The sequence below is a fragment of the Dicentrarchus labrax genome, unplaced genomic scaffold (genome assembly GCF_905237075.1).
Source record: "Dicentrarchus labrax unplaced genomic scaffold, dlabrax2021, whole genome shotgun sequence".
Classification (NCBI taxonomy): Eukaryota; Metazoa; Chordata; class Actinopteri; family Moronidae; genus Dicentrarchus; species Dicentrarchus labrax.
Window position 1 is genome coordinate 8148438 of NW_026136701.1, and position 23070 is coordinate 8171507.

A 23070-nucleotide genomic window follows, 5' to 3' on the forward strand; every position below is an offset into this window, starting at 1 on the left:
GTAATAGTGCCATCATCTGGCTAATGTTCATCTTCTTTGGATTCAATAGCAGGTTTGTGAAGAAGTAGTTAGCTATTTAACACAGTAATAACTTCGCTTAAGCCTGCAAAATATTTTAATAATTACTCTAATATTCGTACAAGAGACAAAATGACTGTAAAACATTTATCCTGTAGACAATTTACCCCAGAGAACACATGACATTTCAGTATGTACCAATAGGTAAGCAGGCAAGCAATAGCATAATATTTGAGAGCCACATATTGTTTTACTGCTTACTTAAACAATAAAGACGCTGTTGACAAAGTGAGACATTATGAGGAAGAAGTTTATTGAGGAGCGATACAGAGACACAGAAAATAACAACTGATGCAATTCCCCAGCTTAACGTTATGCCCTCTGCTAAACAATGCCATCTCACTACAACTGGAACCATTTCGTTGTCGGTCTTCGGCGATTTTTTATTTAATTTTTTTTAACTTTCCCGATTTTCTTTCAACATTTAGCTTTGGCAATACAGATTTGTAATTCATGCCAGTAAGGCAGTCTAAATTAGAGAGAAGAGAGCATTTAGTGAATAGAGACACAGAGAACGATTAAAGCGCTAGGATCCTTGATGAGGTCTTTATAGTCCACAGGTACAGTATCTCCTTATCATTACCTATATACATCAGAACACAGTTTAGGCCCACATACACAATAACAAACTGACAGAGAAGCACTTGAACATTGACAAAAGCCCCTTAAGCTCTGGCGCAGACGCTGACTGACTAGCTTCGATGGTTGTGAGAATAGAGGAAATAAGAGAGGCAAAAAGAGAAAAGCGCTAGTTTGTGATGTGCATGGAGTTGCATGTTTCAAACCTGAGAAAAAGGCTAAATGGAAATAGGTAAATATACTTTCTTTGTTCATTCAAGAAGGAACTTTTTTTTTTTTCAAGTGGCAAGTTCCATCTTCTGAGTCAGCGTCTGGATCGGAGCTTAAGGCTGCGAGGGTCACAACTTGACCATTGATACAGCACAGGTGGACACCTATGACAGGGTTAAATGCATTATTGAGGCTGTTTTCATATAGAGAATACTGAAGGTGCTCCTCAGCCTTGCTATGTGTGTATAGCTGCTACTACAACACAGGAACAACTCACAAAAGTCCGACATTAAATTGACCCCCGAGGGTTTTAGGATTCATCATTAACAGCTTTGACCATGAAAACAAATACAACTGAAACGCCAGCAAACGTGCAGACAGACGGCACATGCACACGTGTCCTCACACACTCTTACACGCACACGTACACAGAGTTACTCGCACACAAACACGCACGTACACTCACATACTAAGATACAACTTTTGTTCCTAAGAGAACATCAAGCTGATAATTAACACTTAAGGGGGCAATATACAATAAATTAATACTAAATCAAACTCAGCCTACATATAGGCAAATTAGTCCCTCCCCCGTATACATACACACAAAACACACGCACACACATACACACACTCCCATGCAATAAAAGCAGCTTATGTGCCATGCTGCATTTTGGAATGAGTAGGGCAGTACGACTGCTGAGCGTATTTTCATGTAGAAGCAGCAAGTGGGGGTAGTGGCTGACTTGGTAAGGGGTTTGTGGGAGGGGAGGGGGCGGGGGGTAGAGGTTCCAGGGACTGATACTGGGTAGTGAATCTGCTAAAGCAAACCTGGACCACAGGCGAGCAACAAGCGCACATACACATACACCACAAGACAAGTACCATACTGTACATATATATATGGACATCGTCACCTGGCAGGAAATTGAGGGTCAAGGGGTCATAGACTTCAGTGTCTGCACTAAGGAGAGACCAGGACAGCAGAGCCATGGCTAAGAGAGGAGGGATGGAGGAGTGGATGGAGGGAGGGAGATAAGGGTACGAGGAACCCCTTTGGATATTTATGGTGGGGCTTGTCTTGTAGGAGATGGCGGGGGCCGCCGGCTTGGTTGGAGAATGAATGATGATGTGTAAGGAGAAGTGTCAGAGAACAGGAATGATAAGAGATTACAGAAAAGAATGAGAGAGGTATAATGAGAAGAGAGTAGAGGATAAGACAACAGAAGACAAGAAAAGATTAAAAACAAAAATTTGTCTTTAGTCTTCACACAAGTTTAAGAGATGCTGTGTTTATGTTGAAAATAACATACATACTAGAAAATGAATAACATTTTGGGAAACAAACCTATTGGCTTGCTTTCTAAGTGTTAGATGAGAAGCTCCATACCGCTCTCAGCAGTCGGTTACCTTAGCTTAGCATAAAGATTGGAAAGGGGGGGAAACAACAACCCTGGCTCTGTCCAAAAGTCTGGCACATAACCCTCTATTAAACTAAAACATGTCGTTTTGTAGGGAATCAACAAAGAAGTGTTAACTTATGAACTTTAGAGGTGTTTTTTTTTCCTTTGGACAGAGGTGGTTGTTTCACCCTGTTTCCAGTCTTTGTGCTATGCTAACTGTCTGCTGGCTGTAGCTTCATATGTACCATACAAAAAAGAGTGGAATCAATCTTCTCATCTAACTCTCAAAAAATAAGTAATTCGAACCAAAAGTAGATCAAGAGTTAATACTTAGAGCCATCAAATGTAATCTACATTTCTAAAGTAAGCCAGCTAAAAGCAGTTGAACAGGTGAACCGGATGAGACATAATCTCAGCATGGATCCCCCTGTTCAACTGCTTTTAGCTGGCTTGCTTTAGAAATGTAGATTACATTTGATGGCTCTAAGTATTAAGTCTTGATCTAGAGGCAGATATGGAGCAGTTGTTAAGAGCAGTAGAGATTTGATCCTGATCTAGCAGGCGAGCTTGATAATGTATATCAGCAAAGAATGCTCTTAAGATGTTTTTGCATCTTCCCAACAGCTATGTTATGTGAAGGTTGCATTTACCTGGGGATGCTAGGAGGGGCCCTGTTAGGGCGGCTGGGAGCCTGAGGGCTGTCAGCACTGTTATTGAAGGGCCCCAAAGGACCTGGGCGGTTCGGTGGTGGCGGGGCCCCTCGTGGAGCTGGGCGCTGGCCTGAAGACATCCTCCTAGGGGCAGTGGGGCTGGCAGGAGGAGACCTGGAGAAAGGGAAGGATATAGTATTGAATGCGGTTTAGGAAATAAGAAGCGCAGGTAGCAACAATTTATTATTTAGAACTCTTTCAGTCTGCACGTAAATGTGCAGTTTCATTCCAGTGACTTTACCTGCGACCCCCACTGGATCCTGCCATCCAGGAGGTGTCAACAGGTGGAGGCATGGGGACGGTGATGGTTGAGGTGGAGATATCACCAATGATCATCAGGGCCTCCTTTAGGGCCTGGTGGGTCCTCAGCACCTCATCCCTCCTCTGGGCCTGCTCCTGGGATTCGTCCATCAGGGCATTCTGGTCCCCTGTAGAGTACAGTTGTGCCAACAGCTCTGCATTGATGAATTCCTTCACCTAGTGGCAGGAAGAGGTAGTGCAGGATGATGAGTCAGAATTGGGAAAATGCAGAGAAAGTACAGACCTTTTCATGGTTATGTCACTTTTATTATCATTAATAGTAGTATTGGCAGTATCTCTACTTTAATGTAGCATGATATGGTGTCTTCACAGCCCATGTAAGTGAACATATGAGGAATATTTTTTTACATTGTTGATCATGAGATGCATTATGGTCTTGGGCATAAGGTCCCGGATGCACTTGTTGACAATAGCCATGTAGGAGTCCACCAGGTTCCGGATGGTTTCTACTTTACGCTCCAACTGAGGGTCCATGGAGAAGTTATCTGAAGTGGTGGTGGTCTCACTCTCAACCTATATAGGAAGAAAGGAGAAATACACAAGACAATGAGAAAGAGGGGTCTATGCAAAAAATACAGCCTGACATTTGAATTGAATACAGGAGGCTTTTGTTTTTCTGAAATAATGACATGTGCACTCCTGTAAATTATAAATGTTAGAAAACTAAGGCAAAATGTGTTTCTTTCCAATATTGCCCTGCAAAATATATTCCAAAGTGGAAAGTTGTGAATTTTCTCTGAATATATGAGATTATGTATTTTTAAAATTAGTAACATAAGAATGAGAAAGGGAACCAAAGCTAAGGATGTGTCACTCGGGGAGTAAAGGACAAACCAGCTGTCAATGGGACCAACTGAATGGAGAATTTCTGAGTTTACTAACCGTAGTGGTCTTCTCAGGATAGACCCCAGCACGTAGGAGAGAAGATTTCCAGCTGTCTACATCATCCTGAGAGTCACAGGCCAACTCCAGGGTGCGATTATCCTTGTACACATTCCTTAACACCGTGACACAGTAGAACATTAATTTATGTAAGTCACCAAAGAGCCAATATTGTATACTACCATGTGTGAGAACAAACAAAATACTACTATTTAACATTCAACATTTGATCTAACTTATCTAAAAATCCTCAACTACTCAATAACACATAGACAATGCTCCCCAGTGTTACAAAAAGAGCTTGGAAACTCTGACATCTGGAAGTATTGACAGTATTAGATTATCTGCCTCCTTTCATTGGGGTTATTTTGTTGTTTAACCTTTTTTTAGGTTTCGAGCCAAAAAGTCCTTCAAATTGAATAAGAAACTGAATTACAATAAAACTTTTTACAGCACGTTCTGCACCAATGACCAAAAGCTCAGGCCAGATACTAAACTTTTTACACAGATTCACTGTCTTATGGATAGGTTACAGTCTCATCAGGGCTGTTTTCTCTGTATTATTATTAACCTACAGTTCAAACATGTATCTCTGTTTTTCTAATAATTCATAGTAAATGTATGGTTTTCTAAACTGTTATTTTACAATTCTGAGGGTCCTTACACAAAATATAAATGACAAACCTAAACTGAGCTGTAGATCAATTGGAAATAGTTCCAGTTTGTCCCGGCCATAGATTAATGCAAACATAGTGTACAAAACACATAATCCAAAACATATTTCAGCCACTGCGCCAGCACACAGGCCTTGAAGTCTCTAACTATATCTACTGCATGTGATTTCTGTCAAATACTTTATTTGCAGTTGCAAATAAAAATCTAATGGCTGACCTTGACTCTGTATTAAAAATACAGAATATATGCTTGCTGGACATGAAACTCTTCTCCACATCGCGGACCTTCAGGTTGTCCAGAGGGAGCATGTACTTCTTTTCTTTCTCCTGTGAACGAGGAAACAGAAGGTACAGATCATGAGCACTTTTATGACTAATGCAATTTGCTCCGATTGTTATTTTCTGAATTGTTGTGCAATGAAATTGGCGCAAACACTTGTGCAAGATTACGTCCGTAAGAGAAAGGTGAAACCAGGTTTTTAAAGAGGGAAAGAGAGGGTAAGCAAAGAGAAAGGGGGTGACAGGAGGGAGGAGGAATGGGGGAGAAATGAGAGTGGGAGGTAGGGGGGGAGGTGGAGAAGAGGGAAGCAGAAACAGAGAAAGAAAAGGGAGAAGGAGAGCACATGTGGAAGTCATTACAGTGTGGGTCAAGACACAGTGGTTCTTCATGGTGCGTTTTGCCGGGGAGAGCTGGTAGCTAAAGGCTGAGTAAACTCTCCGGCTGTGGTAGAGACGGGGTAAGCGCAGACATGCGTACGCACTGGAGGTCCAGAGAGCGAAGTGCTCAAAGTATTCATCTTCAGAGGTAGAAGCTAGAGCACGACTGTGACACATTTAAACAGGGCCTGTGACGGATGCTTAGACTAAAGCAACTCTGCTCTTCTTTTTTACACTCCATCCTATCCTCCATCTTTCTGAACTCTCACTGTCTTTTTCTTTTATCCCTCCCCCTCTATATTTTTTCAATATTTTTTCTTTCCATTCCAGAGGGGCCCACTTCCTGCCTGATTTTTTTTTTTTTTAAGAAGGAGGGAGAGAGAGAGAGAGAGAGGGAGAGAGATTAAATGACAGCCTGGCGTTAAAACTCAACATCTGGTAGTGCTTAGCAGCACACAGAGAACCAGGGAAGGAGGGAGAAGTTAAAGAGACGGCGGGCGAAGGAGGAGGAGAGCTCGAGAAGAAGCAACACAAAAGTGGATTTGCAAAAGATTTGCAGAAGAAAGCCCACATCTGGTCTGAAGGTCCGGAAAGTGGTGGTAGATGGTCGCAGGTAAGAATTAAAGAGGATGAGGAGCGAGGAAAAAAGGGAAGACAAGAAAAGCCTGCAGACTCTGCTGTGTTGTATTCCCCAAGGGGTCACTACAGCCCATATATGGTCACACGGTTCCCTCCCTCTTCCTCTCTCGTCCTCTCCCTTTCTCACTCACTCTCCCTCCAACACCCCCCCCCGTCTCTCTCTTTCCCTCTTTTTTGTATTATCCCCTCCCTGAACGTGCAGCCAGTCTGTCCCAGTCGTCTGAGCGAATATGCCACGTCAAGGCTGGATACTCTTCATGGCCGGCGTAACCAAAACGGACCGCGAGGGGACCCAGAGCTCAAAAACGTCTACCAAAACAAATAAACACGCCAAGAGACGTGCACCAGAAAGCTTTGGGGGGAAAAGCGGCAAACGTGGATGAGGCGAATCGCAGTTTTGAGGGGGTTTTCGATAGACGGGATCCTTGCTGCCAAAATGGAGAGTGGCGAAGGGAGGGCACAGACGACAGAGCCTCGAGCATCTGGAATGGCAGAAAACAGCACGCAAGGCCTGGCTCTTAACTCCGGCTCCGTCCACCCAGTGTTCAGACTACCTGTTCATTGTCATACTGGTGTACAGTAGTCTGCACATTGGTTAGACTGGGCATGGACCCTCTTCTGTCAGTCTGTCTTTCTGTGTCGCTCTCGCTGTCTCTCTGTTGGCATTTCAGGTCTCCAAGATGTGTGGGGGTTTTTTTGCATCTGTTCCTTCCTTCTCACCCTTTGCTATTTATACTCTGTATATGATCTATATTCATCTGTATTTTGTCAGTGCATTCTAACACTCACCACTTTCTTTTCACTTATTTTTGGAATAAACATACATCACCAATTTTCAACACTAACTGCAGATTTGACAACTTGCTGTGAAAACCAAGGTGTAAAACAAAATTAAGTTTTGAGCCAGAATGAGAAAAGTTTTAAAGCCAAAGCTCACAGAATAGCGAGCGCACATAATTTATAGCATGAATGAGTAAGTGTGCATTCTGCTAGCCTGGTGCTCTGATGAAGATGTGGTCCACTGGAAGGGGGAGGAGCGAGTGTGGCTGCAAAGCATCTAACACAGGCCAGAGGAACGAGGGCCAATCAATCAAGTGGAGTTTGAAAACACAGTCAGACACCTCCAGTGAACTTATTTCAGTGGGTGGCCAAAATGGACTTGGAAGACTTAAGGCGAAGGACACTGGTGTATACTAGAGTGCTGTGGTGTCAAATAACTGCAAAAGGCTGGTAGGAAAAGTGTTTTACAGATGGTGCAAGAAAGCCCCACTGCACAAAGAATATATGTACACACAGAGGGTGTTTTAGAGGTGACTAGTCAGTTAAATGATTTAAGTGAGCTCTTGTGCTGCTGGTTTACAGTAAAAGTAAGCAACTCTTTCACTGTTGCGTGTGGAGTATTACACATTGTATAGGATCAAAACAGTGACTCAGTGTCATGAAGTGATAGCTGGTTATGAAGTTGAACGTCAGAAACAGAAAGGGGGGGGGTACAGAGGGTATTGATATTTAATAGAGGGGTTTCTCTCTGCCGAAACATTGGAGGCTGATGTTTGGATTAAAAACTTGTGATTTTCCTGCCAAGAATGCAAGCAGTTCCAAAGAAACTGCCAACCACACCAAGAGAGGGAGGAGGGTGTGCAAATGTGTGTATGTGCATCTGTGTGTGTGGACATGCATGTGTATGTGACTATAGAAAGTTCACAGAGTGTAAAACAGAAATATACAAGGCGAAGCCGCAGAGTCTATAATTTCCTATATTACCACACCAACGTATCAAATGACAATCTGTAGACCCAATGCTGAGCGGCCCGTGTGCTGTCTGAGTATGCTTTCATATATTTTGGGTGTCTGTGAGTGAACATTTGGTCGGGATTGGGACTGTTCCAAATTTGCAAAGAAGAGGCGAATGCCTAAACTCCCAGTGGAAAGAGGTGGGGAGAGGAGAAAGAGAGAAAAGAAGAGAAACTCTGAGACAAAGGGAAGGATGAATGGAAAGAGCGAGTGAATGACAGAAGAACTAGAGCCACATACGTAATTCCTACAGTAAACTGCTCCATCATGGTGATTATCCACTCCTAAGCAAAGGCTAAATGCTCACACATAGTGAGGCCACAGGTTAACCTACATTAAAGTGGAACCACATAAAAAAAATCTAAGGCTGGAGAGAATACTATTGTCACTATCAATTTGTCTTCTTGTACAAATACAAATTCTGCTTTGTGTGTTTCTCTTGGAGCTACTCCCTGGTAAGAGACTAAACAAGGTCCAATAAACAAACAACAATGCAGCAACAATACCAACTGGCTGAAGGAGTTGTCGTGTGTCTGCCTATCTACACTTGCTGTGCAGAATATCCTCCAACCTGTACAGCAGGCACAGACAGGCAGATAGACATCAGCCTGCCAAATAAGCCAGCAGGACAGACCGAATGCTCAGTGGTGCATGCAAATGGTGCTGTTGTTGGTCTTTCTGATGTGTTATCAATGATAATGGAAATAAAAATAATAAAATTCAGCTTTAAAACATCACAGAGATTCGAGTCATTTATCCTGTATTGGTGTGTATGAAGTTAGTTGCTAGTACCACTCTCTGTCATTCATCAGTCTTTGTTGATTTTGTAATTTATTTATTTATTTAGAGATAAATACATAAAGAGCAGTTCCACAGCCAACATTTTTCACACTCTAAAGTAATTTCCTTCCCACCTAGAAAAAACATAGAACTGGCACATATTTATATCGAACCCACCCTTATTGGGTCCTCACCCTGATCTAAACAAGAAAGAAAAGGGACAAGACCGCGAGCCCTCTAACTTCTGAAGGAAATATCTGTCTCTTTAGCTGCTGTTAAACCTTTTTACTAAAAAGAGCTGCCTGCTGAGTCTAAACCAAACGATAAACGTGCTGGCTGGAAAACCAAAATAATAAGCTGAAAGACACTGTGTGAAGCTGAGGGGACCTGCACAGTCTGGTGATAATCTTCTGTGGGTGTGTTACAACGAGAAATCCTTTCATATTCCATATTGATATAAAAAATATTGATTGCAGCTGCTTTACACTCACCTCATCATCCTTGAACCAGGAGAGGCTCTCAGCAGTCAGAACAAACCAATACTCCTTGGCTCCTCCCTTCATGATGCTGATGTTGTTGATGGTCAGCCAGCCTTTACGAATCACCTAAGAGGAGGGTAAGGTCAGAAAGTCAGAAATAGTCAAATAAAAAATGTACACAAAAAAAACAAGAAAATAATAAGATAACAGGATCTCGTCATCTGTAATCATTTTGATTAAAATAATTGATTTCCGTACAACACATCATGGCTGAATCTAGCCCAAATCAAGTCATCAATGCATGAATCGCGATGAAATGCGCGTGAAGGTCGGGTTAGGTGTGTCACTGTGTCTTTGTGACTCACTCAGAGCCCAGCATGTGACTGTGTGTCGGTGCAGTCTCATGCAAGGAACTGTGCTCACAATGCCACAAGCAGAGGCCTGTGTTAGCTTGTTAAGTGACCATTGTGTTAAGTGCTTCAAGCACACAATAAAGCATGTGTGTGTCCATTGTGTTAGGTGTATTAACCCTACAAGCCCTACATAAACAGGCCTGAGGGCACAGTGCCAAGTGATTATTAGGTTAGATTACTGTCAGTCTTGCACCGCCTAAGACTCACTAAGGAGGTTACCCAAATCATTACAAAGCCTTTCTGTCATAGGCACAAATTAGAGGGCTGTTTTGTTGTTGGATCCATGGCAGGGTACTAAAGAAATCATATTTCCAACACTTTTAGTCTTAGAGATGATATTTTTACTGCCAAACCAAGGACAATTTTGATTTCTATGAGTCTAGTTGGCAACCCCTTGTAGTCTGTGGACCTTGGTGGGTGGGAGGGGGGTGTTAGAGAGTAAACAGTTAGATAGTAAACCCTTACAATCAGGCCTGATGCGGGAGGAGAGGAGGCCTGCAACAGGAAGGAATGTGGGGGATTTAGAAACCTTGTGGCACTAAAAAACTGGCAACTTATCTAGTGCAACTTGTTTTAAAGAAAATGCCTCTGCCCAACAATAGCTTACACAGCCAATTTGCCATTCTTGACCTGTAAGAGTGGAAAACGAGAACAGGACAGGTTCTTATGCAGCGGTGCTGGAGAGCACCACACAATGGGCAGAAGTGTTACTGCAGGCACAAATGACATTGCAAACCATAACCCACAATGAGCGATACTCACCAACAGACACCCATAAGAGGGCAGCTGAGATTCTCACTAAGGGATGGGGATGAAATGCAAAGTGGCACCTTGATGACACAGGAAGGGTTCAAACAAAGGGAAATGTCTCAACAACAACACCAGTGATGATGGTGGCATAAAGTAATAGAACCCATTGTGACTCTTTTACTAAGATAAAATCATAAAAACCAAAGAAGCAAACAAACCACTGTACACAACTGGTGCCCCACTAAACTAAATAATACAGCATGCATGACTTAAATAATAATAAATCTAAAAAAAACACAAGGTTAAAATGTATATAACATAAAATGTGTGCAATGCAAAAGATTAACTGAAATGAAAGAGTATCTTGGATGACATCTCTTTCATTTCAGCATCTCTCTCTCTCTTTATGCTCTCCGCAGTAGCCATCCTGCTGCTGTGTGGGTGTGCAGTCCTCTGCAGTCAAGCCCCTTGACCTTGTGCTTGTGTATGACAGACAAGATGTGACAAATTCTTACCTGGTTTCCTGCTGAACTCTGGCTCTTATTAGTCTGACTGCTCCTCTGCTGCGCACTTCGGTGGGAAACAAAAACAGAGAAGGCAGGAGAGAAGGGATGGCGTGGAGAAAAGAGGAAAGAGAAGGAGAAAAACATGACTAGGGTTAAAGGAAGTCTTCTAAACATTTGTTTTCGCCAGCCTGACTATGTTTAACCATAAATAATTTATCATGGTGGAGCCAAACTAATAGATGGTGTCTTTACTTAGCGAAGCCAATGAAGTCTTCGTGGTTAGTGTTGATGTAAGAGAGCTGGACGTCTATCAGCAGCAGAACCTGTAACAACACAAAGCACTTAACATGAGATGACTGTAACACATTCTTAAGAAATACAATAGTTTGGGAAAGCAGCTGGTTAGCTTATTAGCATACAGCCTGGGAGCAGGGGAGAACAGCTAGCTTTTCTCTGTGTGGCACATGAAATCCATTTTATAAAAACCCACTCATTTTTACACTTTTTACACTGCAGATTACAGGAACAAGATATGAAGTGTGAAGTGGTGAGCTTTAGAGGTATTACTTTTGGACAGAGCCAGGCGAGCCCTGTTTCCAGTCTTTGTGCTAAGCTAAGCTACATGCGAGTGGCCTTGATCTTCTTCAAACAAGCTTATTTCAATGTATAATATGTCACACAGTGTGTATATTAATACTAATCTGTTAGGATAAATGGTACTTTGTAATTCCATAACATCACAATAAGAGATATGGGCACAGACTCTCCATATGAAGAAAAACTGGCCACTGACATTGGTTTTGCATGCGTATATGTGTGTATATATGTCACAGATCTTCCGTCATAAACAAATGTGCAAATCCATAATTACAAACTACTAAGCGTTACCTGGTCCTTGGCCCGACTCTCTCTGTCTCGGATATGACAAGTCACAATTCTCTCAGTTTCTTCACGCAGCATGGGGAAGCATTCCAGCTGAAAACACATTACACAGCTTAACAGAGCTCCTCTTTCATTTCTCTTTAATCCATCCTTTACCAACTATGCTTCCCTCCTTGCCTTCAAACTTCCAAACCTCCATAAAAAACGTCACGAGTTACCTTGTTGGAGCACTGGCGCACGGTGTTAATCAGTTCCTGGATGACCATGTCCACACACTTGACGCAGGGCCCCTTCAGCTTTATGATCTGCTTCTTCACAATGGCCTCGAATGCCATGTCTGGGGTGAAAAGTCCAGTCCTGAAACCCACCAAGAGGAAGAGAACAAGGGTACAATTGTGATGAAAAGTGGTTTCAGCTCTTTGATCACATCTATTTTTTATCTGTATTTTGGTTCTACCAAAACTAACCAAAGCCTTTATAATGTGCAGTCAGTGGTTGCAATAATAAAAGAGTCTGTGCCAAAACTTTTATTGACAGTAGATATTGGACCTGCTATTATTTTTGGAAAGAATTCTAGTTCTAATGTGGTGTTTCTTTAAATATCCGATTCTCTTTCGCTTGGGTGGCAGTTTTTTGGGTTATGCTGGCTAACCGCTGCTGAGTCAATACAGTAACACACAGACAGGCTGGGCTGAATGTAAAAAAAGAAAGTAAGAAAGACAACGTGCCCCTCCCTTGTTCGCAAGTTGTATTTTTACTTGTCATGCTGCTTGCTGCATCAACATTACATCACATACTGTCTTTAGGCTGTAAATAAATGTACTTATACCTCTATACTGGTTAGTACCTGATACCGTGGATGTTCTTGATGGCATAACTGATCTCGCGGCGCATCTCCTTCTCATCACACTCCATCTGAGGGGAACAGAGAGGAGGGGTTCAGACAGTGGATACAAAGAATAGAGCTGTGAAACTGTGAAAGATGAGGGACAGCATGAAGAGAGAAAGTACGAAAGAGACAAAAAAGAGAACAATTATAAGATAGAAAAGAGAGTGAAAATAGTACCAAAAGCTGTATTTGCACTATGAGTTTGAACAGGCATTGATAATAGTAAAGCTATTTAGGGATAATTCAAGAGGAAATCACAAAAGAGAGAACATAAAAGGCCATTATACGGTGTGTACGAGGAGTTGGAAGGAAACAGGACAAAGAACAAAGAAAAGAAAGGAGGAAATTGACTGCAATAAATGTCATTTAGTCTTATATTCAGCATTAAAGACTTAATTGTCTTAAAATGAGAAAAAAACAAGCCTACTGGGGATGTCATTATTTCAATTGTTCCCTGTGCAGTTTCAGGAATTTTGAATGTCACTACCTTTAAGTAAAACAGAATAAGGCAGATGAGTCAGTGCCATAGCTATTACTGAGGACACAGAGGACATGAACTTTCTGGGAATTTGGAAGTTTTAGTTTAAATTCTACAGTAAAAAGAATATATATAGCTGAAATCCTGTAGCAGTTCAATATATTTAAATTTGACTACTTTAAAGGTGTGTGCAGGATTTAGTGGCATCTAACTGTGAAGTTGCAGAAGCAACCATTTGAATGCAGCTCAGCCTTCCAAGCATGTAGTAGAAACTACAGTGCAAAATGTGCAAAAAACAGTAAAGGCCCTATCAGGAGTCAGTATTTGGTTTGTCCATTCTGGGCTACTGTAGAAAAATGGCGCTTCTAAGGTAACGAAAACACAACAATTCTTATTTTCAGGTGATTATACATTCATGAAAACATACCTATGAATATTAGATCCTTACATTTTTTTAGAGATTTTACTTTTCATATCAGAATATTCTGAGTGTTGTGTTTGGGTGACGTGGACTCATGACCTCAGTTATTTTAAAAGCTTGGCTACAGGCATCAGATAAGTGCCTTGACATCAAGAAAACAACACACTGTTTATGGAAAAACAACACAGGTATTTGAAATAGGTCAAATATTTGCACCGCAGCAGATTTCTCCTCGTCTTTTCCAACACCATTTTCTTTTATATGCAATATATCACCTTGACCAGTTCAAAGGGGAAACGCTCATGGAAGATGCGGTTGATTTTTGCTCCACCAGACAGCTCCACTGTGTCCACCTGATCCCCCGAACCCTCAATCCTTTTCTCAAAGTCCACAGAGAACTGCTGCACCATCCTGAAACAACAACAATTCAAATGATAAATAAAAGAGCAGAAACGACTTCTGACCTCTAAAACATGAGGTCATAAGCAATGGGTGCTAGAGAAGATAGAAATGATTTCTTCAGAGGGAAGATATTTAGTTTTTATGAACTGAATCTAATGTAAATGCTCTCTTGTTGTGAGAAAGCTGGGGTACTGACTGCAACAGCTGCTTGGTTTTGCGGGATGGGTCATCAGGTCGGTATCCCCGGTATTCCTCGGCCTCCTTGTCCAGAGCCAACAGCTGGGACTGCAGCTTGCTGCGGAAAGCTGGCAGGGTGTCCCGGATGTGGTTGGTCAGTTGCTATGGAGACACAAAGCCGTCAAAATGAAACAAATTACAATCACGCAGAAGCATCGATAAGTAGATTATGTCACTGGTATTTTGGCTGGACTCCCTGGAGTGATTTACCATCAGGACTGTATATTTCACCGTAATCTAACATTTATACAATAACAACGCACAGACAGTGAAATTCAAAATTATTAGGAGCTGAACTAGAAAGAGCAACTGCATTTCCCGACTACTGACAGTCTTGTATTACCCACACTGGTGTGCCGTACAATGGAAAGAAAAAAAAAAGAGTCCTCTTATTAATTATGTAAAGTGCACTATGGAAAAGCACCAGGAGTAAATCTATGATCACCTCATTGAGCACTCTCTGCAGGCGTGGGGTGCCCATTTTTTCAGCCATGTGCCTGTACGACGGGTGGGACAGGAAGAACTTCCTCTCAGCCTCCAAAGCTGCCTTGATATCTTTCTTTCCATCAATGTCCTTTTGACTGCGATTCACCACTCCAATATAACCTGGGAAGGAATAAACAAGGACACAAATTGAGAGAGAAATAATGAGGGACAACCCCAGGAGGAAAGAAAAGCAGCAATAGCACCGGCAAGATACAGAGCAGAAAAACAAGCAGTTGAAGGGAAAGAAGGTAGAACAAGGAGAGAAGAGCACAGACAGAGCAAGAGCCAAAATGAATCCGGCTGGCGTAGCTCACTGTACTGTATAACACACACCTCTTCGCAGCGGCAGCAACTTGTTTTCCAGTACATCTCGTGCATCTGTGCCTTCGTCCATCAAATCCAGCTTGGTGATCACTCCAATAGTCCTCAGACCTGGAAAAAAGGTTAAAAAAGGAGTAAGTTAGGATGTAATGGAAATTTAAAAATACTTTTTGGAAGTTTCTGGAAGACTATTTCGATTAATCAAATCGATTAATCATTTGGGTCACCTTTCTAAGCAAAAATGCTGGTGCCAGCTGTTTAAATGTGAGCATTTTATATTTTATATCACTGTAAATGGAATGTGTTCGTCCTCATTCATATTTTATTCTACTTCTGCCACTTCGTCCATTCAGAGCATCTTTGGCTGTTAGCCTTCCTCCTCTCCCCGTTCCCTCTTGTATTCCTCCACCTCACTCTCCTTATCTGATGTCATTCATCCCACCCACAAGGTTATTTCGTCTAAGTCCTCCTCTTCCTAGCTAAATCTATCCTCCTCTCCTGTGTCCTCTCCCGTCTGAAGGTCAAACTCTGGGCATTAAATTAATTTGATTGCTTTCTCCGTCCTCTTTATCCCTGCTCCATTGTCTCTGTTTCCTCGGCCTGGTCTCTTTCAGATTTTATTTTTCTTTTCCCTGCTTACTCCACCTCATTTATCTCTTGATGCCATCCTCGTCCTCCATTTCCCCTGCTCTCAGTCCGTTTGTTTCTAATAATAATGTGACACTTGATTGATCCCTGTAGGGATATTCTATTTCCACATTCAAAGAGGTCAAAGGACAAGGACAGACACTGAGCAACAACCACGGTTGTTTCCCATCATATAGTCCACCAATCACATTGCTTACTATAATGAAATATAACCTCATGTAACCTTTGGTCATGACTCTCTTTGGGGCGAGGAAAGAGGCGGGTAACAGCATCTCCGCTGACTGTGGCTTCTCAATCCAACAAGCCTTGTACAAGTAATTTTAATGATACAATTCTAAACAAACGTCTTAACTGAGAGAAAGTTGTTTGTCTTATGTCCTAAAGATCATTTTGATACACAACACTTCATTTACTTCCATTCCTCTTTCTACAGCCTCCTTTACTGTATCCTTCCCATGCCCTCAAGCCCTTTCCTTACCCTGTGGATCCACATCCTTAGCCAGTTTGAGGGCGTCAGAGTTGGCCAGGTCAGTGTTGGCCGGAGTGACGGCCAGGATCAAGCAGCTCTCTCTGGTGATGAACTGCATTATCATCTCCCTGATCTGCTGCTCTATGTCCACAGGCTGGTCTCCAACCGGCACCTTGGTGATCCCCGGCAGGTCGATAAGAGTCAGGTTCAGCACTGCACAGGCAGAGGAATGCAATGTAGGAATAAGTGGTCATATCTGTGTGATATTTTGTTATTCAAAGGTGGATTTTATTTCCTGGTATGGTCTCCTGTAGCTTTAACATTGCTCTCTACAGCAGGAACAAAAAACATATTACCAAATTAGAACTACTGGCCATATTTCTCAGCCTGTCCAAAACAATTAAAACTGTAATTAGACAAAAAAAAAAAAGTCCTAAAATACCATAATATGAATATCCAAAACCATATAAAATATCTGACTTTGCTAAGCTAACCAATGACATTTGGCCATTTAAGCTAACGTGATTAGCATTGTACTTTGAGGTATTTAAATCTTTCCCGTTACATTACGTAACATTAAACAGCATAAATCTGGCGTCAGGTCAGATCCCCGACCATATTCCATAACTACCTTTTCTACCCTTCATCATAAACAGGTTATAAGAGTTTAAATAGTTTTATGTTGATGTAACATATACAAAGAGTTTAAATAGTTTCTGTAATTAAACTTTTTTAGTTGCAGATATTTCTATTTAGTAATCATTTAGCTATTTAAAATGAAGTAGTTCAAACGTTGCTAATAGCTGTTGAAATTCTGTTATCATTGAGAAACCACTTTTAATTGTGCATACTGTATACCACACAAAGAGGAAAATGTCCTTCTTAAAAAATGTTCGGCCTTGTTATTGATTCTCAAATAATCAGTCATCAGTATCTCAATCCAATGTTCTTGAATGTTTACTGTATATGCTATCAGTTTTAAATCATAAAAAGCTAATAAGGTAATTCTGTATGCAGCTCTGCGAGTGGCAGAGGATCACAGATACAAAGCTGAATTAATTAGTCCATCAAATTCATTTCATTTCAAGGCTCTGGTTATAAAGGACACTTTTACAGTGCAACCAGCAGTATAGCATCAGTATCTGAGTATGCCATATTTAGCCATAATAATAGTTTAGCGTGTAACTCCTCAACAGAAAAGAAAATTATTTATATCTAATTATTTCTCTGGCAAAACCATATTCTTTGTTTCTAATGACCCAGTTTTCAAAAACATTTTCTGCCAGCTAATAGTACATAGAGCGTGAGTATGATGACTCACAGCTTGTCACAGTCTACTTTGATTCATAAGAGTTATTGCGTGCTGTTACTCCACCGAGTTATGGCTTCGCACCGTGAGGGGAGTAAACCCGCAAGTTGATGGGGACGGGAGATATGCCTTTGTTGGCGCCCGTGACACGGTCCGTCTCTGCTTCGATCTCTTGGCGAACCTCATCGAAATCTGTGAACTTCTTCCCTTTGCAATGGAGGAATTCAGCCCATTCTGACAGGATGGAAATGAAGAATATAAATAACTGAGATTAGTGGTGGCTGTGCTGCATGAGAGGAAAACAGAGAGGGGAGGCTGCATGTGTGAAAGTGTGTGTGTATGTGCTTGCTAGCATGTGTGGGTGTATACATGTGTGTTCACCCACCTGCAGTGGCGCTGATAAGCTGCAGAACCAGGGGCCTGCGGGTGACAATACCAGATCCACGGGGCAGAAAATCCCTGAGGAAAGACAAAACTGATTATATCAAACCACAGCCGATGTAAACATTTATCAAATAGTATAGCCATGACTATATATTGCATAATGATATCTTCATCTTGAGGCTTTTTTCCTTTGAACTCTTCAAGAGCATTTTGTTTCTTATAATTGTACCCTTTGTAACAGCATGCTGGCTACTTTAGAGCCTTCAGTGTCACTCATCTGGTGTACCATAAGCAAGTGCCATACAGTCTGAGTGGAACAGGGGCCAACAGCTCCTGTAGCTTTTAGCTTCAACTGAGTGCTCCAACCTTACAGGACAATCTGACCTGATAAACTACAGGTCAAAATAAAGAGCTGCATTGCTGACAAGGAGCTCCCTCATTTAAAAACGATGACTTCACTATTAAACTGACAGGTTCAACACAAACTCATTTTGTGTGTTTGTGAAAGTGTGTCCAGTAGTGTGTGTGTGTGTGTGTGTGTGTGTGTGTGTGTGTGCGCATGCAGGTGTGACAGCCATCACGACTACCTCTTGCACTAAAGGTCTGTTCCAAGAAACCTTATTAACACAAATCGACCCTCGGAACTCCCTCAAGTGGGATGAGTTAAAACAAGACGAGCCCACTACTTGTCCATTCAGCGCTGTGCAGAGCCAGTTCTGGACAGATGGACCATTACTCAGCATCACGACTATCAATGAGGCTGGAACAAGACAAAATCAATGCATCCATCTGGAACTGCACACATGCATGTTGAACAGGAAATGAACTATTTGGTTACACCAAAGACAGCCTAGCAAACGGCAGGTTTTCTGTCAAACATTTGGAGTTTAAAGCCTAACTCAACTACCCCTGATGACATCATCAGGGTCACTTATTCAAACTTTAGAAAACTCCCTGTAGAGCCACAGAGAAGCAGAGTCCCATCCAGTGTCATTGTGTTATTTTGGAAAAAATATGTTCGGTAGTGTTTGACGAAAGAGAAAAATATTTTTAGATTTTGTTTGAATTGTGCCATGAGTTACACATATAATGTTTGTCAATTTATATCAAAAAGTCCCCTTTTTTAAAAAAACAATGAAGCATAAAAATAGTAAAATACCACTGAGTTTTGTGTGAAACCGCTCAGAGAACTACACCGCTTGTCTCCTGAAATATACATCACCAACACCAACATTTCCGTCATCTTGTCAGATTTCAACTCGTTTAACCTCTTTTTATCAGCCACGGTGGAAAAGAACAAGCATGACCCCTTGCTCATGTTACTACACCCGGTACAAAACACACAGGCATCGTAGCTTCAGTGGTTCTAGGTAGCTTTTGGAGAGTTATGACATCTTATATTGCAGCAGTTTTACAACAAATGAACTCAACTTCCAACAATCAACTTTCTTGACTTGCAAAATCATCTGTTAAACTGACAAATATCATATGTGTAATTCATGGCACAATTCAAACAATCAATCAAAAAAATGATCTTGCTGTTAACTATCATAGGCCTACGTATTTTTTTATGAAATAAGGTCCCATGGTTGGTCCACCAGAAGGGGAGGGACTTCGCCTCTCTATAAACTACTGGATTCACAGGCTGAGTAGTGCTCTTATAAAATGCCTTTATGTTTAGAATCGGTGGAGTGACCCTCTAATTTGTTACATATTAAATCAGCTGGCACAGTCACAGTACAGCAAAAGCAACACTACAATAAATGAATCAATTTAGAGAGCTAATTTTTCAGCAAATCCTGAGATTAAGTGATTAGCACTTCTCTTTATTATTAGAAAATTGACGGGCAGTATGAGTAGCGCTCATTTCAAAGGCCCTCCATCTCTTTGAAATGCAGAGCTATAAAACAGAATGGGACCATATCACTGAAAACACAGCAACCAAAACAACACCATACAGTATAGCAGCTATTGGGCATCATTGTGGTACGTGGATGTACCTCTGTTCTTGATTTTAATCTTAACTTAAACCATCAGTGGAATTTATGCTACCAACAGAATGGCATTCCTGGTTGGGAAAGGGCCTGATCCTTCTCTTGGGGAAAAAAAAATCTCAATTCAAATGCAGCTGCTCATAATTTATTTGTTGTGAGTGACCAAAATCGAGGGCGAGAGGATGAATATTCATGCGTGTTTTCAGGAGTGGGAGCTGACACTGCTACATGTACAATAGGATGGTGACTTTAAATGGCACATTGCGGTCTCTGCAATGTGCTATTTTACACAAGTCCTTTTCAGAGGGTCAACTGCATATTGATGCCTTTGGAAGGATGCTAGGAAACTAAGAAAGCCATGGATATTTCTAGGACTGTGCAGGAGCCTGACCGCAGTTGGTGCTGATTGGGCTGAAATCCCTAAGGTGCTGCTGTAACCCAAATACCGCTTCCCTGCTCTGGTATTTGCCACAAGTCAGTGTTTTGTGTTTAACAACATGCAGGCACACTGAACGCAATACAACTGAAAGCCTCTGCTCATCACAAGGTGCAACAGCAGCAGTGACTTAAAGTTGCATGGGGGGGAAGAGATGGTTTGAACTCTACACAGAGAGATTGGCCACATAGGCCTCTTATGTCATCCTCAAGGTTAACGAGAGAAGGGATTATCCTATTTCTGGTGGTCAATTTTACCTGCCGACAAAGTTCTCCAGCACGGAGCTTTTTCCTGCGCTCTGGCCGCCGACCACTGCGATCTGCGGCAGGTCGAGGTTGCAGGCCTGGCCGATGGAGCTGAAGGCATCCTGCAGCTTGTTGACCAGCGGGATCAGATCCTCCATGCCACGGTTTCCCATGGTGCCTTTAGACGGATGGACTCGGGATCAGCGAATGGAGAGACAGAGAGAGGAGGGAGGGGGGAAGGGGATGTGGCGCTGCTATATTAGTCCAGGATACCGCGGTGCTTGTTGATGTAGTGAAGTCATCTAGCCGCGCATTGCCCCGAGCCAACCGAGGGTCGGACCGACTGTGGAAAAGGAGGGAGACAGGGGGAGACAGGGGGAGAGAGGGAGAGAGAGAGAGAGAAAGAGAGAGGGGGGCACAGAAAGGAGAGATATGAACAGACAGGGACAGACAATTGCGCAGTCGCTTACCACAACCACCATAACCTTTCTCTTCCCCCCCCCTCTCTCAAACACACACTCTCTCTCCCTGTCTCCCCCTCTCTTGCACACACACACACACACACACACACACACACACACACACACACACACACAAACACATACACAGCGAGCCGCACGAAGCTAAACGATAGTTTCAAGGGCATTTGGTGAGTGGAGCTCCATAGGCTTCATGTAGCCGCACAGAACAAATCCGTGCGCTCAGGGCTCCACATACAACGCTCAGTAAAGACAACACAAAGCGTCGGCTCGCTGCGTGCACATACATGTCGATATACAGTAGAAAATAGTGTCCAAATTAAAAACACACACCACGGCAATAATCACACAGTGTGGCCCTGTGTTGTTGTGAGCCTACCCCGCCTCAGGATTCCCTCGGTGCGTTCAGTGTCCGATGGTCCCGGTCGCTGTCCAGTGCTGAAACGACGCGCAGATCAGGCAGCGAAGACAAGTGACAAGACCCTGGACGATTACACAAGCACCACCTGCTATGGCGGTGCATCGGCTTGATCTCGAATTCCTGTGCATCAATTGTGCTCGCCTGTGGGCTATCGTTCCGGTCGGCTGAATGTCAGAGCGGTCTCATCCCGAGCGCGGATTCGCCTTTGACAGATAAATCATTTTTTCGCCCCTCTCCTCCGTTCCGCGGTGTAATTGCGAAGCTGCGCCTCGCTCCTACACAATATCGACGCGGCGGAGGACCAATGGCAACCGCGGGATTGGAGACGAGGCAGAGAAACGCGGCGTCCCATTGGCTGGACAGGTACAGGTTAGGCCTACCTGAGCCCGCCCCCTGTTTACATCCGTGCCATTTCTGCCGTTGTGAGTCATGCGGCACGGCTGCGCATCGCTGCAACAGAAGAGGTGGATGCGCTCCTTCAGATCTCTGCAGTGGGAGCAGAAACCAGCTGTCGTAAATTACATACACAACCATTTCATACATGGTACATGCCATGGCAGTCATTTTATGTCACCATGCTTTGTGCATATTAAAACATTTTTTTGCGGTGGCGAGCTGCATCCTTTATGCCAACAGGCCCACGTTTGCAAACATGAAGCCCAGAAGGATTTGCTTTAACTGGACGAGAAAAAGTGTGATGCTCGGTCCCAGATTGTCACAGCAGGCACAGGCTGGTGGGGGGCGGTCATGCGGAAGGGACGATGCCATAATGCCTTAACCTCTCTCAGGACAACCTCTGTGGCAGATAACAAGTGTCTCTCCTCCACTGGATGTGAACATCCTCCTATCATGAGATGATCTATGAGAACAGACCTAATTCGCTCTTCAAGCCCTTCTGCAAAGAGGGTTGAAAAGAGATTTGATAGGCATTGAGGACACAGCAGGCAAAGCTCCCTACCCTCCTCCATTTGCCCGTGACAGTAAAATCATATCGATTTAGTCAGTATTTGCCCTTTTCATTATGGTCAGGCCTCTTGAGATGTCTAGTCGGCACATCATGCTGCAGTGAGCTGGGGTATCACTAGGTGGCAGTAACGACCCAACCACTGCAGCTCTGCGTTTGGGCCTAGCTGATATTTGCCATCAATTAAAGGAAGAAAATCATTTTAGAAAGTATATTACAGCAGAACTGAATCCTTACACAAATATTAGGTAGTATAACAGGAGTGTAGTCAAGTCAGACAGAAATAAAGTCACAATCATGGTAAAACAAATATATTTTTATATATTTCCAGTGTTTTCAGAACAGCAGCACACAGCTGTGTAAGTAACTGAATCTGTTATTAGGATATTGTGAAGAGTTACACTGACATAAAAACTGACCCACTGAGCTGCTGTGGTTCATCCCAGGCTCAACCCATGTGACCTTATACCTGCCAGAGAAAGGATGAGAGATGTGAGAGCAGGGTATCCAGTACATCAACATCAACATCAACACAATTCAGGTCACTGCAGGAATTATAATTATTGTGTCAGTCTGTTGGGGAGATGTTTTCAAGGGGGTAAGTATCTGAATTTCAAGCAATAAATTACACTAAAAAGATATTTTCAGAGGATAACTCCTGTAACTAGCAGCTGACAGAGCACAGATAATATAACCTATTATACACAGTATTATTGATGAATATAGAAAA

At 42.5% G+C, this 23070-nt stretch overlaps 1 protein-coding gene across 2 annotated transcripts; it reads right to left on the reverse strand.

Moving 5' to 3' along the window:
- Positions 1-310: 310 nt before the first annotated feature.
- On the reverse strand, positions 311-21710 carry dnm3b (dynamin 3b). Of its 2 annotated transcripts, none has more exons than XM_051407101.1 (21): positions 21335-21710; positions 20489-20819; positions 17803-17876; positions 17502-17651; positions 16118-16321; positions 15004-15102; positions 14630-14790; positions 14144-14286; positions 13821-13956; positions 12605-12672; positions 11976-12114; positions 11764-11850; positions 11128-11198; positions 10885-10939; positions 9219-9332; positions 5075-5184; positions 4184-4298; positions 3650-3814; positions 3222-3457; positions 2921-3094; positions 311-1974 (listed from the first exon to the last, which is right to left on the reverse strand). In XM_051407101.1, exons 2-21 carry the CDS (start codon positions 20647-20649, stop codon positions 1932-1934), a joined length of 2505 nt encoding a protein of 834 aa, XP_051263061.1. In that variant the 5' UTR covers positions 20650-20819; positions 21335-21710; the 3' UTR covers positions 311-1931. The 2 variants fall into 2 exon arrangements, with proteins under 2 accessions (XP_051263061.1, XP_051263137.1); XM_051407177.1 differs by having other exon boundaries at positions 21289-21710.
- Between the last annotated feature and the right edge of the window lie 1360 nt (positions 21711-23070).

What these genes read in the sequence shown, in the direction of transcription:
- dnm3b (XM_051407101.1), bottom strand. Translation starts at nt 20,649, where the DNA reads ATGGGAAACCGTGGCATGGAGGATCTGATCCCGCTGGTCAACAAGCTG. An exon ending in GCTTATCAGCGCCACTGCAG is followed by an intron (nt 17,652 to 17,802) that starts GTGGGTGAACAC and finishes CCATCCTGTCAG; the next exon opens with AATGGGCTGAATTCCTCCAT. An exon ending in TGCATCTCATGATCAACAAT is followed by an intron (nt 3,458 to 3,649) that starts GTAAAAAAATAT and finishes TCCTGCCACTAG; the next exon opens with GTGAAGGAATTCATCAATGC.